This window comes from Lepisma saccharinum, chromosome 2 (genome assembly GCF_977018435.1).
Source record: "Lepisma saccharinum chromosome 2, izLepSacc3.1, whole genome shotgun sequence".
In the NCBI taxonomy this organism is placed as follows: Eukaryota; Metazoa; Arthropoda; class Insecta; order Zygentoma; family Lepismatidae; genus Lepisma; species Lepisma saccharinum.
This window is the reverse complement of record NC_139230.1, coordinates 28,511,730-28,526,784: the sequence shown is the minus strand read 5'-3', so window position 1 is coordinate 28,526,784 and position 15,055 is coordinate 28,511,730. Positions and strand designations below refer to the sequence as shown.

Here is a 15,055-nt window from a genome sequence, read left to right as displayed (position 1 = left end):
GGAATTCATTTGCTGATACCAGCCGATACTTTTCCGCCATATTGATCTTTCACGGGGTCCGCAAAAATGCCAAGCGACACTTTTGAAGAGTCTAATTATCCTGAAAATAGTGCAAAATTCCAACTTTCTTTTTATTTTACATCAATTTTGCACGAAAACTGCATTGTGTGATTACATAACATCCGTTTTAATATTCTGATGTAATTCTTGAATATTCTAAAGCAAATTTCTTGGTAAATTGATGCATATAATTGCAGAAGCATATTTACATTCCAATATTGATCAATATTTTGAACAAATTTTAATTTTTGCAATTTTGAAGTATCGGTGGGAATCGGTAAGAGTATTGGTATCGGTTCAAAGCGGTATCGGCTCAGCCCTATTTATTTTCTTCAAAAAATGGAGGAAACAACCGTAGGTTGTGTTGCAAATGATGTGTAGGTCGAGGAAGGAAACCACTGACGAACAGACCTATAACTTTTCTAGAAAATAAATCAATATATGTTGCTAAGTATAACCAACCTTCTCCAGTTGGGATATACGTTATATCACCAACCCAATAACAATTAGCGGCATAAACTTTAAAGTATCTATCCAAATAAATTGGGATCTATGTGCTCATTATGGTGAGAATCAGTAGTTGCTTTAAATTTATACTTGGTTTTACATACTAAATCAGGTGGGAATTATGCCACTTAGAAAATATCTGCAGAAACTTGAAAAAAAGTGTTAGAACGGAAGCGCAAAATCTTATTAACGATAATCGTAAGATTAAAGTTATTTTCCAAGAAGGTAGAGGTAATTATGGGTCGTTGTTGTTTGAACCACTTTGCCTCCACCCTCCCCCTGCCCCCACAAAAAAATGATAGGCTACAAGAACCGAACAGTTCTAGGTAAAAAGGAAGGGGCTGACAAGTACGTTTCTGTTCATTATTCTGTTCTGTGTTCGCGATCTACAGCACATTATGATGGCGTGCCAAGAGAAGGGGAGGTTATTGGGGTTCGATCCCCTCTGAAATATGTTCGAAATAATAATAATAATAATAATAATAAATCAGCTTCCCATGACTATTTCTTTAATATCGCAATATTATAAGCCTATAATGTTAATGACGATAGTAACCCTACCACTCAATGCGCGCGGAAAACGCAAATAACGGAAATATTGGATCCCAAAGTATGGCCCGCCTAAGTAAAACACTGTCATCTTGGAGTACTTTCGCAGCTTTTTATTAGTAAAAAACAGTTTGCGTGCACACTAAAATAGCAAAAGAACACGTCGGATATTACTGTCAACTCCAACACTTCTAACGGCGTAAAATTAGTGGAATGTTGTGTTGCGTGCTTTATTCGCCTGCGCCAAGCACTCGCGCTGTTCTGCCTGACGGTAAGGTAACACGCTAGGGTAACAAAGTACTTTATTTCACAATGTTACACCACCGCGAGCTAAAAATAACGGAAAACATTCATAAACATAATTTTCTTATACCATGCAATATTTAACTTTCTCCAGGAAGTACAGAGGGTCGAGGGTTCTGCCAATTTTTCTCACAATTTCAGGTATATTCAAAATATACTTATGAAACCCTGAACAACAGTGAAACTATTTGAAATTTTACTGAGCCAGTACCAAATCCTTTAGAGACTATGAGAAATTGATTTATCTCATCAGTCCACTTTGCTATTAAAATAGGTTACCCACTTTTCATGGCATGCTATTTTTTTTTCAAGATTTGAAATATTATTTTATAATATTATAATAATATAAATAATAACACTTATTTTATTATTAGAGAAAATCAAAATTTTCAAATGAAAGTAATGAAGAACTCGGGGAAAACCGAAGTGGTAAATACAAATTAACCTTAAAATGACCACGATTATCATTTTTTGCCTTTGATCACTTTTCAAATAAAGGTTAAAAATGGAAATTACAGTGTGTTGTAATGCCCCTCCCCCCCAGAACCCAGCCCGTTCCGTCGTCGCCTTGTAATCAAGGGGTCCCGGGTTCGATACCCGGTGGAAACTCATAGTGGTACGGATCCCACTTTAAACTGTAGGTCCAGTCCCGATTAGCCTTAGTGTGCATAAAATGGACTTAAAACCCCAATTCAATTAATCAATCAACCAGCCCGTTCCGAAAAATTATCCTTTGTTTTGATAGAAATTAATGGCGATTCCAACCTGTTTTGTAGGAATTACGATACATATTTAGTTCCAAGTGCACTATAAATGTCGGGAATGACATCTTTCTCTTTCTCAGTTGAATGTTGTTGTTGAATTGTTGTTTTAAGTCCACTTTATGCACAGAAAGCCAAATCGGGACTGGACCTAAAGTTTATAGTGAAATCCGAACCACTATGCCATGTGCCTCCTCCCGGGACCCCTTGGTTACAAGGCGACGACGTTACCACTACGCCATCGAGGAGGCCTTCTTTCTCAGTCTTCGTCGTCGCCTTGTAATCAAGGGGTCCCGGGTTCGATACCCGGTGGAGGCACATAGTGGTTCGGATTCCACTTTAAACTGTAGGTCCAGTCCCGATTAGCCTTACTGTGCATGCAGTGGACTTAAAACACTAAATCAACAAATCTGTCTGTCTGCTTTATCTTACCATGGAGAGCTGACATGAAAGAATGTAAGTGCCATAAATACAACTTAAAGATTTTGTTTTAAAAATAATCCTCAAAATCTTTGGCAGACTAGAAACGGACAAAAAGTAAACTGACTTAATTCAAACTATGTAACGCTCAAAATGTAGCCTAGGATTTTTTTCAAATTCCTGCCGGACGCCGGACATAAGGCTAAAATGAACATGTCCGGGAAAAGAGGACGTCTGGTAACCATAACCTTGTAATAAGAAGCCAGTCGGATTGGTTCAAACAAAGGATTATCGCTGCAAAAATGTCGTACAAGGGCAGTTATGTCAGTATTCCGAACATGTGTTGGCTAATTAAATGTTTACATTTTGGCGGTAAAAATTTACTATTCCACAAAAACCTGTAACTTCTTCGTTTCGTCACTTTTAACATTCGTACTTACCTATCTGCTTCGCGGAACATTCTTTAAGGTGTATTCACGTTTTTTTGATGAAAGTAATGTCAATTTTTCACATTACGAGTACTTCTTTATTTGCGTTGTCTCGCTTGCCTATGGCACAGTATGGCGCGTACACCTTCGTACATAATCGCGCGTCGTGCTTGTGTTTTGTCGATTTTCATTCGGTATCCAGTGTTTCCAACCTTCGTAACCCAAAAAACACTCGTGAAGAAAGCTGATGGCATTTAATTTTTTTCACATTTTTTTTTACTTCTTCGCATTGTTTTACGAACAAAATTTTAACTATGCTTGCCTAACCTAACCTAACCTAACTTTGCCGGAAATGGTTCGTTGGGCTATCCGTGAATGGTTTTTGGGGCTATCCGTCAATGGTTTGTGGGGCTCCCAGTATGTATTTCACTACGCATCCACGACAAATCATGTTTGTATTTCTGGTTGGAAACACAGAAGGTTGGAAACACTGCATTCCAATGAACATCAACAAAACACAAGCACGACGCGTGATGATCTACGAAGGTATACGCGCCAAAGGCTGTTGTCCGTCGGAGAATTAATTTTCAACAAAAAGCATGAATTTACGCTATGATACATTCCCACATGACAGAAAACACCTTCCAGATGTTAGACAATGCTACAGGAACGTATTACCGTAAGTAGTTTCTTGTATAAAAATGAAGAAATCTGTTTGTGGAATAGTAAATTAGTACCATTTTAGCTTATGTTGTTCATTTTAATACTCATCTTCTCCTATTTATCGCAAACGAATCTATCTACTACAGAAATAAGTATAAGTAGGTCTACTTAGTTCGTGCTTTGTATGACACAAGCGAACATTAAAAACAATTACGTCACAATGTATTTTTGAATATCTATGCACATGAAAAAAATGCTTACCATCTCGCCATGAAGTTCCCGGCTTCGTGTCTCTGCCTGAACTTGATCGTTGAGTAGGGTGACCAGATCCTTACCAGCAAAAAACAGTACACACATACCATGACAAACTTTCTTCAAAGAAGGAAAGACATAAAGGACAAAAGTTTTAAAAATAATTATTCTTTTATTTGATGAATCCCCAAAGTATATGAGTGGCATAAAACAAAAATGAAAACTAAATGTATTTAAAATTTGACATATTAAACAAACTACAGTTGTGAGCAAACTTTTGTTGAGAACATGTCACTTACACTTTAAGTCTTTACAACAATTCCAATAACTTCAAATTAACAAATATTTCATAATCAAATGTACCAATATTTAAGTATCATCCTTAATGGTTCTGTATTTTTGCTTCGAGTGAATAACATGTAATAACTTTGTATTTTCCATAACCATATCATGGAATTCACTACAGGTACAACTGAAATTATATTTAGTTATTATTAGGTGTTTCAGAGTTTCAGTTTTCAAATGAGATTTCTCAGCAGTCCACATGTTATTCATTAATGAGCAAACTCTCTCAGTGGGTCCATTTGTAGCTGGAAGCCACAAACTGAACTCTACAATATCAAATACCTGATAAAAGGAAATACATTTTTCCTGAAAATATTTGAATCTCACCCCATCTTAAATCTACTCTCATTTGAGCAGTGTTCCATGCTTTCAGTTTTGCAAGAGTAGCATACGCTCTTACATTTGAAATTTCATCAAAGATATAAGAATCATTAAGTTGCTTTCCTGACCATTTGTTGAAAAATTGTACGCTATTTTGCACCCTGTCCCATTCGATCATCGAATCCAGTTTTACCCAATCCAACACAGTCATTTCAGAAAAGGTAGAGGACCACTGCTTAATATATTCAATACAAGTTGAATAAAATGAACGCACATGTTCCTTAAAACTTGACATACAAACATTTTCCTCCAGACTTTTCAGTTTCGACTGCAAGAGGCAAAAAAGGCAGTTATATCTGTCAACTAATTTTTGTTTAAGTTCTACAATCAGTGCAGAACCTTCTATCATAGAAACATATTGACCCTCTAGAAAGTGAACAAAGTCATGCATTGGAATGGATAAAATAAAGCCATATTTCAGATAGGGGGTCCTCAAAGAACATTTTAATGATTGTGGGACACTTGTCCTGTGATAGAAGGTATGATTTCAATGCTGAATAGAGTTTAAGTATGCGCTCTACGGTTGGCAACAAAGAGAGCCACCTAGTTTTGCTGTAAGAAAGAAGCTTTGAGAACTCTATCTCCACGAAGTCACAAAATTCACAAAAGCATGTTCACGTACTGTATATATGTAAAAATATGAGTATATTTTGTGCACCACACTTTCTATGCAAATCGGTAAACAGTCCATCGCAGTTTGTACACAATTATTCACTATATGTGCAGAACAACCTACACCTACAATTGGTTTGTTTAAGCATTCCTGAACAATACTGTAAACATTTTTTTTTACCTTTCCTTGCTGCTCTTCCAAAGTTGCAGTTGGTGTTGTCAGCACATAATCCAACAAATTTAGTTTCAATGTTGTATTCATTTAATGTCTTCAGGCTATACGAAGACACAATATCGGACGTTTCACCACACTGATCTTGAAAATCCAGAACTTTAACGTGCACTCCGCTCAAAGGAAGGAAGTAGCGCACCAACGATGGAAACAATTTCGTAACTTTATGGTTCGACGAATCTGTGTAAACTGTAATGTAATTTACCTGATCCAACTCTTTCTGAAGTTTTGAAATTGCATAGGGGCTTATCACATTTGTCACGATCGCTTCATATTTTGTTCTTACGCAAGCATATTGTGGTTCGAAGCACTTCTTAACAAGTTTCGAACTACAGTCTGTAGAACGAAACGATTGATTATGTTGCACTGTATGAAATGCAAAACACGCTCTGCTGCTGCCAATTTTTGTTCTTTAGACCCAAAATTCTTGTTTCGAAAAATGTAGAAAGAGTAGCACTAGATGCAGCAGCAGCGTCGGCAGATTTGTGTTTTGCCGTTTGTAGATGTCGTGTTATTTCAGACCGTCCACTGTTTGCAATTGAAAACTCACCTGAACATTTTTCACAGTGAACATCACTATCACTATCGCTTTTGCCTCTCTTAAGAAATGGATAAAGAGATTTCAGTTCTGAATTAAATGGACATTTCCTCCTAGGAGGCATCTTCACCCGACAGTGTTGAAATACGAGACGTGCACTTCAGGAACGAGACTTCCACTCTACGCACCCCGCAACAACTGGACAGATCGGCGCCACCTGACCCTCTTGTTCGCAACTGTCTACAACCTGCTCTCTGCCATGGTAACTACGCATTGTTCTAACCGGATGTTCATTCTCTCCAGCCCGACCACAACAGAAAAATATGTACTGCATAAACTGTTGACATGGAAAAAACAAAGGAAAATATAAATAGAAAATAAAAATTTGGACTTCGGAGACCGGAGTAGAAATCAGGACATTTCGCAGGACATATGTGAAAGAAAGGACATATCTTAATTTTATACATAGCTTCGCATTCTGCAGGACAGCCCATCAAAAAATAGGACTGTACTGCGAAAATCAGTACGGATGGTCACCCTATCGTTGAGTCGAAGTAACGTAAGAATTATCTCAGCTGACATTTCGTAATATTAAAATCACGTTGTACGTACGTAGTACGGGCAGAAATGTGGTGTCTTGATATATAATTCTTCTTTCTGCCACACAATGAACACTACGCTATTGTCCTTCGTTGCTAGTATTTGTACATAATCGCAGAAACATTAACTTCACTTTGAAGATTTTAAATTGACGTCTCAACACTGACATTTCAACATGGCCGCGTCTGTGCACTGCACTTACTGCTTGCTGTCCACGAGTCATGTGACCACAAAGAACTATCGCGATTTGCTAAACTTTGCCCTCACAACACAGGCAATGATCTGAACGTTTGTATTGTGGGTGGGAGGAGGATTATGTGCAAGGGGAGTTCTTATCTACAATCAGTTAAATGCCAACTTCTCTGTCTTGCAACGAATCGTAGGATAGTGGAAACTGTGGGCAATGAGAGTTTTGCCATTGCACTACAGTCAGAATAATCAATCATAAGTTTATTTTTATTCATTTATTCCACACAGTGTTTCAAAAGTGATGCAAACGTACCATTTACGGCTCGTAACATGAAAAAACTGGGAGAGATATATGTACACCCAACGGCGAAAGAAACAGTAGGCGAATTGTCCACCACCATTTTCATTCGGTCTGTATTACACAATGTGATGACTAGGGCTCGTAAGTTGAGGAAAAATCCTCTTTTTTTCTTAGTGTCCGAGGACGAAGCCCAACATAATATATGTTCATTTTGGGTCATTGTAGGCCAGAAAAAGGTGGGTTTTATTTGTCCTATTTTGCCTCTTTCGGAGTTTTTTGGCTTATTGGTCCTTTTTTAGCCTTTTTTTTAGGTCTTAACGGCTTTTTTTGCAATTTCACCTTCTTTCGACTACGTTTTTACTGCCCATTTTCAATTCGAATCATCATCAGCTCATCACCTCTTAAACATCCTTTCTGTAGTAAAGAAATAAAAAAATATATATATATATATATATATATATATATATATATATATTGGACGACTGAAGCAGGTACGGTACACACAGTGCAAACAAACTGAAATTCAAAACAAGAGAAAGTTGCCACTTACAGTGCGTCCTTTAACAGTAACTTGTCTGGAAGGTCGCGCTGTAAGTGGCAACTTTCTCTTGTTTTGAAGCTTTCAGTTTGTTTGCACTGTGTATTCCATACCACCAGAATTTTGTATTTTTTTTATTCATTAAATATGTAATTAAAACTGAAGTTATCAATTAATTTGGATCACATTTATACGTCCTTTTTTCCGTTTTTAAGTCCTTTTTTTATATTTTTAGGTATTTTTATAGGTCTTTTTTTGTCAATTTATAGGTCTTCAACTTCCGAGCCCTAGTGATGACAATGAATTGAAATAATAACGTCAATAAGCAGAGAAAAATGCCTGCTTCGAACCAACATAGTTTCATTCCTTAAAACAACAAAGGATTTAGAATAAAACGTAATGAAAATAGTGGTGAACAATTTGCCTACCATTATCTTTGCCGTTGACTGTACAGTGGGATCCATGAGTATTACCGTGTAAATTGTCCATGATATTGTCGATATTAATATTATCGACTGAACATCAGAACCATCTCTGGCTTCTCAATCCGCTGTTTTACCTGTGATAATTTTGTCATTCAGTGATACAGCAATGGAATCCTTTGAATTACTGGTTACCAACAGGCTCGAAACTGAAGTGTTTTCTCTCCTAGGCTACAGACGAGGATCCACGGGGAAGGTGACCTTCCCTCCCAACTGCCAGGCATTGAATATATTTTTTAATAATATTTTTGAAGATTCAAATGCAAACCCTTTGAGAGAATAGGTTTTAGTTCTCTTTATTTATTCACTTTGTAGCGACAGCCACTGTGGTGTAGCGAAAGCCGCTGACTTTTGCTGCCACCTAACAGTGGGAGAAGGAACTCCTTCCGCCTTACCAGACGCGAGGTCTGGAAGTGACCCCTGGAAGCAGGGGTGAAAGACAGGGGACGAAAAAGAGCATAGAGAGACTCAAGGCATCGCGGAGACAACGACGGGAGCGGTCTCCTTCGGTATTACTCAGTGTTTGTAGTGTAGCTGTAGTGTTCATCTAGAATAAACAATAAGGTAAGACAACATCCTTTGATTTGGTGATTCTACCCCAAACTGGTGACCCCGACGTGATCTTTTTTTGGGGGCCGTGAATTGTGATTGCCCCCTTTGTGTACCATACCAGCCGGATCGAACAAGTGCATACTAGACGACGCGCCCAATCCCCCTTTGTTTGTTCTGGACGCACCAACTACACCGCGATGACAGAGGAACTTCAAGCGCAGCTCGACCAACTGAGGCGGGAAAACGAGCAACTCCGACAGCAAGCACTTCAACCGAGGACCCCAGCACCACACGCAGTACCACCGCAACTGGACTCCGTACATCGAGTGAGTGTGAAGCTCCCCCCATTCTGGCCCGAGGACATGGAATTGTGGTTCTCGCAAGTGGAGGCCCAGTTCACCATTGCCCACATCACCCGGGAAGAGACGAAGTTCGCATACGTCGTGGGACAGTTAGAAGGTCGGTACGCGTTCGAAGTGAGAGACATTATACGTACCCCACCGGCGACCGACCCTTATACCCGGCTGAGGACGGAACTCACGCGAAGATTTTCCCTGTCTGAAAATCAACGATTGCGGCAGATCCTCATGGAAGAAGAAATGGGCAGTCGCAAACCGTCCCAGTTTCTACGTCACCTCCAGTCACTCGCAGGGACCACTCCCATGCGTGACGACTTGCTGCGTAGGTTGTGGCTCCAACGCCTGCCCGCTCAAGTTCAAGCGATTCTGCAGGTGCAGTCTTCGGAACTTCCGCTGGACCAACTTGCCACGCTCGCGGACCGCATCGTGGAGGTGAGCCCCCCCATGCTCACCCCCGCGACAAGCAACATCGCCGCACAGTCCGTTTCGCCCAACCCGCCGGCTATTTGCGCGACCGCGACGCCACTCGCGCCCGCCTCCGACACGGTTCGGCTTCTCCAGCGCGTCGAGGAGCTAACTCGCCAAGTCGCGTCCCTGCAAAGCGACTTTCGCGCCTTCCGCGGCCGCTCGCAATCGCGTGACCGTACCAGCCCGCGCCGCTACGGCCGCAGATCGCCGTCAAGAGGAAGAGATGAGGGAATATGCTGGTATCACCACCGCTTCGGCGACCAGGCTCAGAGGTGCAACGCCCCATGCACGTACGCGCCCGCGACAACAAACACCAACGGCAGCCGCTAGTCGCGGCAAACGGCTGCCGGCCTGGTGGAAGCCGCCTGTACGTGACCGACCGCTATAGCCGCCACCGCTTCCTCGTCGACACAGGGTCGGATATTTGTTGTTTCCCGAGACGTTTGCTCCCGGACCGACGTCATCCGACCGACTACGTGCTCAGTGCCTCAAACGACTCGACGATCAAGACGTACGGAATTCTGCCCCTCTGCCTCAAACTCGGCCTGCGTCGCGAGTTTTCATGGCGTTTCGTCGTCGCGGATGTTTCCGTGCCCATCATCGGATCGGACTTCCTGGACCACTTCGAGCTGCTACCGGATTGTCGCAACAAGCGCCTGCTCGACGGACGAACGGGACTCTCTGCTCCCTGCCAGCCAACGAACACCACGCAACCCAGCATCAAGGCCTTGTCGGACGATTCTCCATACAGCGACATCCTAGCCGATTTCCCGACTCTCACGCGTCCCGCCGGCACGCCGCGAGAAGTGCGTCACTCCACGGTTCACTACATCCGGACCACCCCGGGCCCTCCCTTTTTCCAGCCGACCTCGCCGCCTCGCTCCAGATCGCCTACAAATAGCCAAGGCCGAATTCGACTCCATGTTGCGCGAAGGCACCGCACGTCGCTCCGACAGCCCCTGGTCTTCGCCGCTGCACATGGTACCCAAGAAAACGGAGGGCTGGAGACCGTGCGGGGACTACCGTGGTCTCAATGCCCGGACGATTCCGGACAGCTATCCAGTGAGGCACATCCACGATTTCAGCAACCACCTCCACGGATGCACCGTCTTCTCGGTCATAGACTTGGTCAAGGCGTACACACAAATTCCTGTCCACCCAGACGACATCCCGAAGACAGCGATCACCACGCCATTCGGGTTGTTCGAGTTCCCATACATGACCTTCGGACTACGCAACGCCGGGCAGACGTTCCAGCGTTTCATCGACGAAGTGCTCTCAGGACTGGATTTCTGCTTTCCATTCATCGACGATATACTCGTCTCATCACGCAACCACGAGGAACACCGCGAACACCTCCGCGCCCTCTTCGGACGTCTCTCGGACCACGGCATCCTGATTAACACCCAGAAGTGTGTGATTGGGACCCCCTCACGTTCCTTGGGTACGACCGCATCGCAGACCTACAGGATTTCAAACGACCAGCCACGGCTCGCGGCGTGCGTCGCTTCCTCGGCATGATCAACTTCTACCGTCGTTTCCTGCCATCCTCTGCCGAACACCAAGCTCCTCTGCATGCTGCCGTCACCACCCTCCGAGGATCCCAGCCATTCCCATGGACGCCAGACCTAGAACAAGCTTTCGAGGCCTGCAAGACCAGCCTTGCGAACGCCACGCTCCTGGCCCATCCGCATCCCGAAGCCCCACTGGGACTTTTCACCGATGCCTCCGCCACCTCCGTCGGTGCATGCCTGCAACAGTTCGCCAACGGCTCGTGGCAACCCCTCGCCTTTTTCTCCCGGAAACTCACCACCAAGCAGACCGAGTGGCCACCGTACTACCGCGAACTTCTCGCAGTCTACGCAGCCGTTCAGCACTTTCGTCACATCCTGGAAGCGCAACACTGCACCATATACGTGGATCACAAGCCCATCACCTACGCCTTCCAGCAGCGGCGTGACAAACTACCTCCAGTGCAACTCAACCAACTTTCCTTCATCGCTCAGTTCACCACGGACATCCGCTACATTGAAGGCACCTCTAACGTGGTGGCGGACGCGCTATCGCGGGTGGACGCAGTTCGCGGGAACACCCCCTCCCCCGATCTGCGCTCCCTCGCCTCCGCCCAAGAAGAGGACGATGAGCTCCGTGAGCTCCTGAACGGCGATTGCGACCTCCACCTCCAGCTCATGGACATACCTGGCACCGAAGTCAAGCTCTACTGCGACACCTCAACCGCGAAACCCCGGCCGTATGTACCCGCCGCGCACCGCCGCCGCATTTTTGATGCCTTGCACGGCCTCAGTCATCCCGGTACCCGAGCATCCGCGCGCCTAATCGCGTCGCGTTTCGCTTGGCCCAGAGTCCAGCAAGACTGTCGCGCTTGGGCCCGATCGTGCCAAGACTGCCAGCGCACCAAAGTATCCCGACACGTGCACGCACCACTGGGCAATTTCGTTCCTCCGTCTGCAAGGTTTCAGCACGTGCACATCGACCTGATCGGGCCTCTTCCATCAGCGGGACCCTATAAGTACTGCCTGACAGCCGTGGACCGTTTCACCCGTTGGCCCGAAGCCTACCCCCTTGGAACGCATCACCGCGGCGGACGTCGCGACGGCCTTCACATCGTGCTGGATCTCGCGATTCGGTTCCCCCGCCCGCATCACAACAGATCAAGGGCGGCAATTTGAATCAGAACTCTTCCGCGAACTAGGACGGACCATCGGCTCCGAGCGCCATCGCACCACCAGCTACCACCCATGCGCCAACGGCATGGTCGAGCGTTTTCACCGCCACCTCAAGGCAGCACTCATGTGCCACCCTGGCTCCACCTGGATAGAAGCCCTGCCCCTCGTGCTCCTTGGAATTCGCGCAGCCATCAAAGATGACCTCGCAGCATCCCCTGCCGAACTGGTGTACGGTGAACCTCTCCGACTCCCAGGAGAGCTCATCGTGCCACCAACAGCCACCCGGATGGAAGACCCTTCAGACCTGATTTCCAGACTTCGGCAACACATGGCTCGCCTGCGACCACAATCCGGTTCCCGTCATAATCAATCCAGCACCTTCGTCTTCAAGGACCTGGCAACCTGCACCCACGTCTTTCTCCGTGACGACTCCGTACGAGGCAGCCTCCAACCACCGTATTCCGGACCACACCAAGTCCTAAGCAAAGACGGCAAGACCTTCACCCTGCGTCTCAACGGTCGTGAGACCCGCGTCAGCATTGACCGGGTCAAACCAGCCTACACCTGGACGGAGGACGTCCCACCAACCAAGGATTACTCAGACACACCAACGCACCCCCCCCCCCACCAACCAACCACCATCAGCGCAACGTCAAGAGAGTCCGTCACCAAAAGGTGACTACGTCACCCGTTCTGGTCGACGCGTAACATTTCGCCTCCCACACAAGGTGTAACCCTTTTTCTCCGTGGGGGGCTGGTGTAGCGACAGCCACTGTGGTGTAGCGAAAGCAGCTGACTTTTGCTGCCACCTAACAGTGGGAGAAGGAACTCCTTCCGCCTTACCAGACGCGAGGTCTGGAAGTGACCCCTGGAAGCAGGGGTGAAAGACAGGGGACGAAAAAGAGCATAGAGAGACTCAAGGCATCGCGGAGACAACGACGGGAGTGGTCTCCTTCGGTATTACTCAGTGTTTGTAGTGTAGCTGTAGTGTTCATCTAGAATAAACAATAAGGTAAGACAACATCCTTTGATTTGGTGATTCTACCCCAAAACTTTATTCCTCATATCTGATTGTTCCGTTTATCATGACAATGGGAAGAATTATGATAACGACATACAATATTAGCCATCTATTCCAGCCCTGGGCAGATACTGCAAAACAATAGCGTAAGGTAACAGAATTTCGGACACTTAATTTTAAATGATAATTTTATTACCTAAATGCAAAGAATATAATTTGTTAGTGTGTTCACTGTTCATATATATTGCACATGTATTTATTTCTGTTTCCCAGAGTTCCCTTTACATTCAAATAATATATTTGTGATAGTTTTAAAAATAATTATGTGTATGCAAATTTTGGGTATGAAAGAAAGGTTGCCTATTTTCGGATAGGGTATTTCCTAATTTCGGATAGGGTTTCTAATTATAAATTTCAGTTTTCAATACAGACAAAAATAGACTTACAAACTGATCTCAAATGAATATATATAAATGTATTATGTGCACGTGCATATTGGCAAATATGACATCAATTTTATTTCCCTTCTTCACTGACATTATTCGCATTTGAAAGTCTTCCACCCATTTTCCTCTGTTTCTGCACACATCTCGTGAAAGACTTTAGATATCTTTAGAAATTACATATCTTTCTTCTTCACTTCTTGAATAGTTTTTTTCGTTGCTTCTGACGACCAGTTTTTTTTTCGGCCAGGCCTAACTAACCTTGGATCCTGGAGTGTTTTGCTCGTAGCATCAAATCTCTCTAAAATGTCATGCCAGAAGACGGCTAACAATGCGATATCCAGGGACGACATCTGCCGTGAGAGCCCATTTACTTCACTTCTTACAATACCCTGCACCGAGAGAGAGCGCTAGTATCTCCACATTTTTTTCCCCTAGAAAAACTCACAGTTCTAATACGATGTTATTAACGAAAGAAAGTTATGTACTTCGTAGGATTATTTATTATCTTAATCATATCTGAGAATTGATTGTTTGAATAAGTGTGCTTTATTTCCACACCACAGCCAAATCAATCCATGGTATAAAGTATACTGAGCTTCAGATATCTACAAACAGATCGACTGAGAGCTGTGCTATAATTGGATCCAGAAGAGTGTAGACATACGACAATATTGAAGTTCTTTTGATTTTTAAAATACAACTTCTTATGTAATAAGCTGGTTAAAAGATTTTTTTTGGTGGAGGCCCTTCACAGCTTCCTTTTGGTGGGGGCCCCGGGGCAATTGCCCCAGTTGCCCATAGGTTGCATATAGAAGTTATTACTTACTGCATTTTCCAAGTGATGTGTGTTTATATATCTAGTTCATGTTTTGATAGCTCATAATTTGTACTTTACAACAATGTACTTAGTTTAGACTTTAATCTAGAGTCCTGTTTATAACGAAGGAAAAAGGACATTGTGTAAGGTAGACTCAATATGGTCTACATAGGAATATATCTTGAAAGACGTGCGCAAATGTGACATTCGTTACTCTTATATTCACGTAGAGTGTGTAGGAGTCATGATGATTAAGGACATTTCATTTGCCCAGACTGTGATGTGTAATCCATGGTCTTCTGGTGACAAATTATGACACGTTATTTTCCTTGTTTATTGGTTTATAAACGATGTTATTTCTTTATCTCATTATGTCGTTATGTAAATAGAACATACAAAATCTTCACTGCAGCCATGTAATTATTTGGAACTGGCTCCAATTTTCAGTAAACGTCCAGAAATGTTTCCTCTTTTGAATCTTGCGATTAGTTTTACCTTTCTGACTTGATACATCATTAGAAACAATCACAAGCCTTAGGTAGGC

At 43.7% G+C, this 15,055-nt stretch overlaps 2 protein-coding genes across 2 annotated transcripts; both read left to right on the top strand.

Moving 5' to 3' along the window:
• Positions 1-8,910: 8,910 nt before the first annotated feature.
• On the top strand, positions 8,911-9,870 carry LOC145981552 (uncharacterized). The gene has a single exon (XM_083114874.1). The coding sequence runs from the start codon at positions 8,911-8,913 to the stop codon at positions 9,868-9,870; it is 960 nt and encodes a 319-aa protein (XP_082971000.1).
• Positions 9,871-12,312: 2,442 nt separating this feature from the next.
• Positions 12,313-12,906, top strand: LOC145981532 (uncharacterized). The gene has a single exon (XM_083114839.1). It carries the CDS (start codon positions 12,313-12,315, stop codon positions 12,904-12,906), a length of 594 nt encoding a protein of 197 aa, XP_082970965.1.
• Positions 12,907-15,055: the final 2,149 nt, after the last annotated feature.

Bases quoted from the DNA above. Each gene is read 5' to 3' on its own strand.
- LOC145981552 (XM_083114874.1), top strand. From the start codon at position 8,911: ATGACAGAGGAACTTCAAGCGCAGCTCGACCAACTGAGGCGGGAAAAC.
- LOC145981532 (XM_083114839.1), top strand. From the start codon at position 12,313: ATGGTCGAGCGTTTTCACCGCCACCTCAAGGCAGCACTCATGTGCCAC.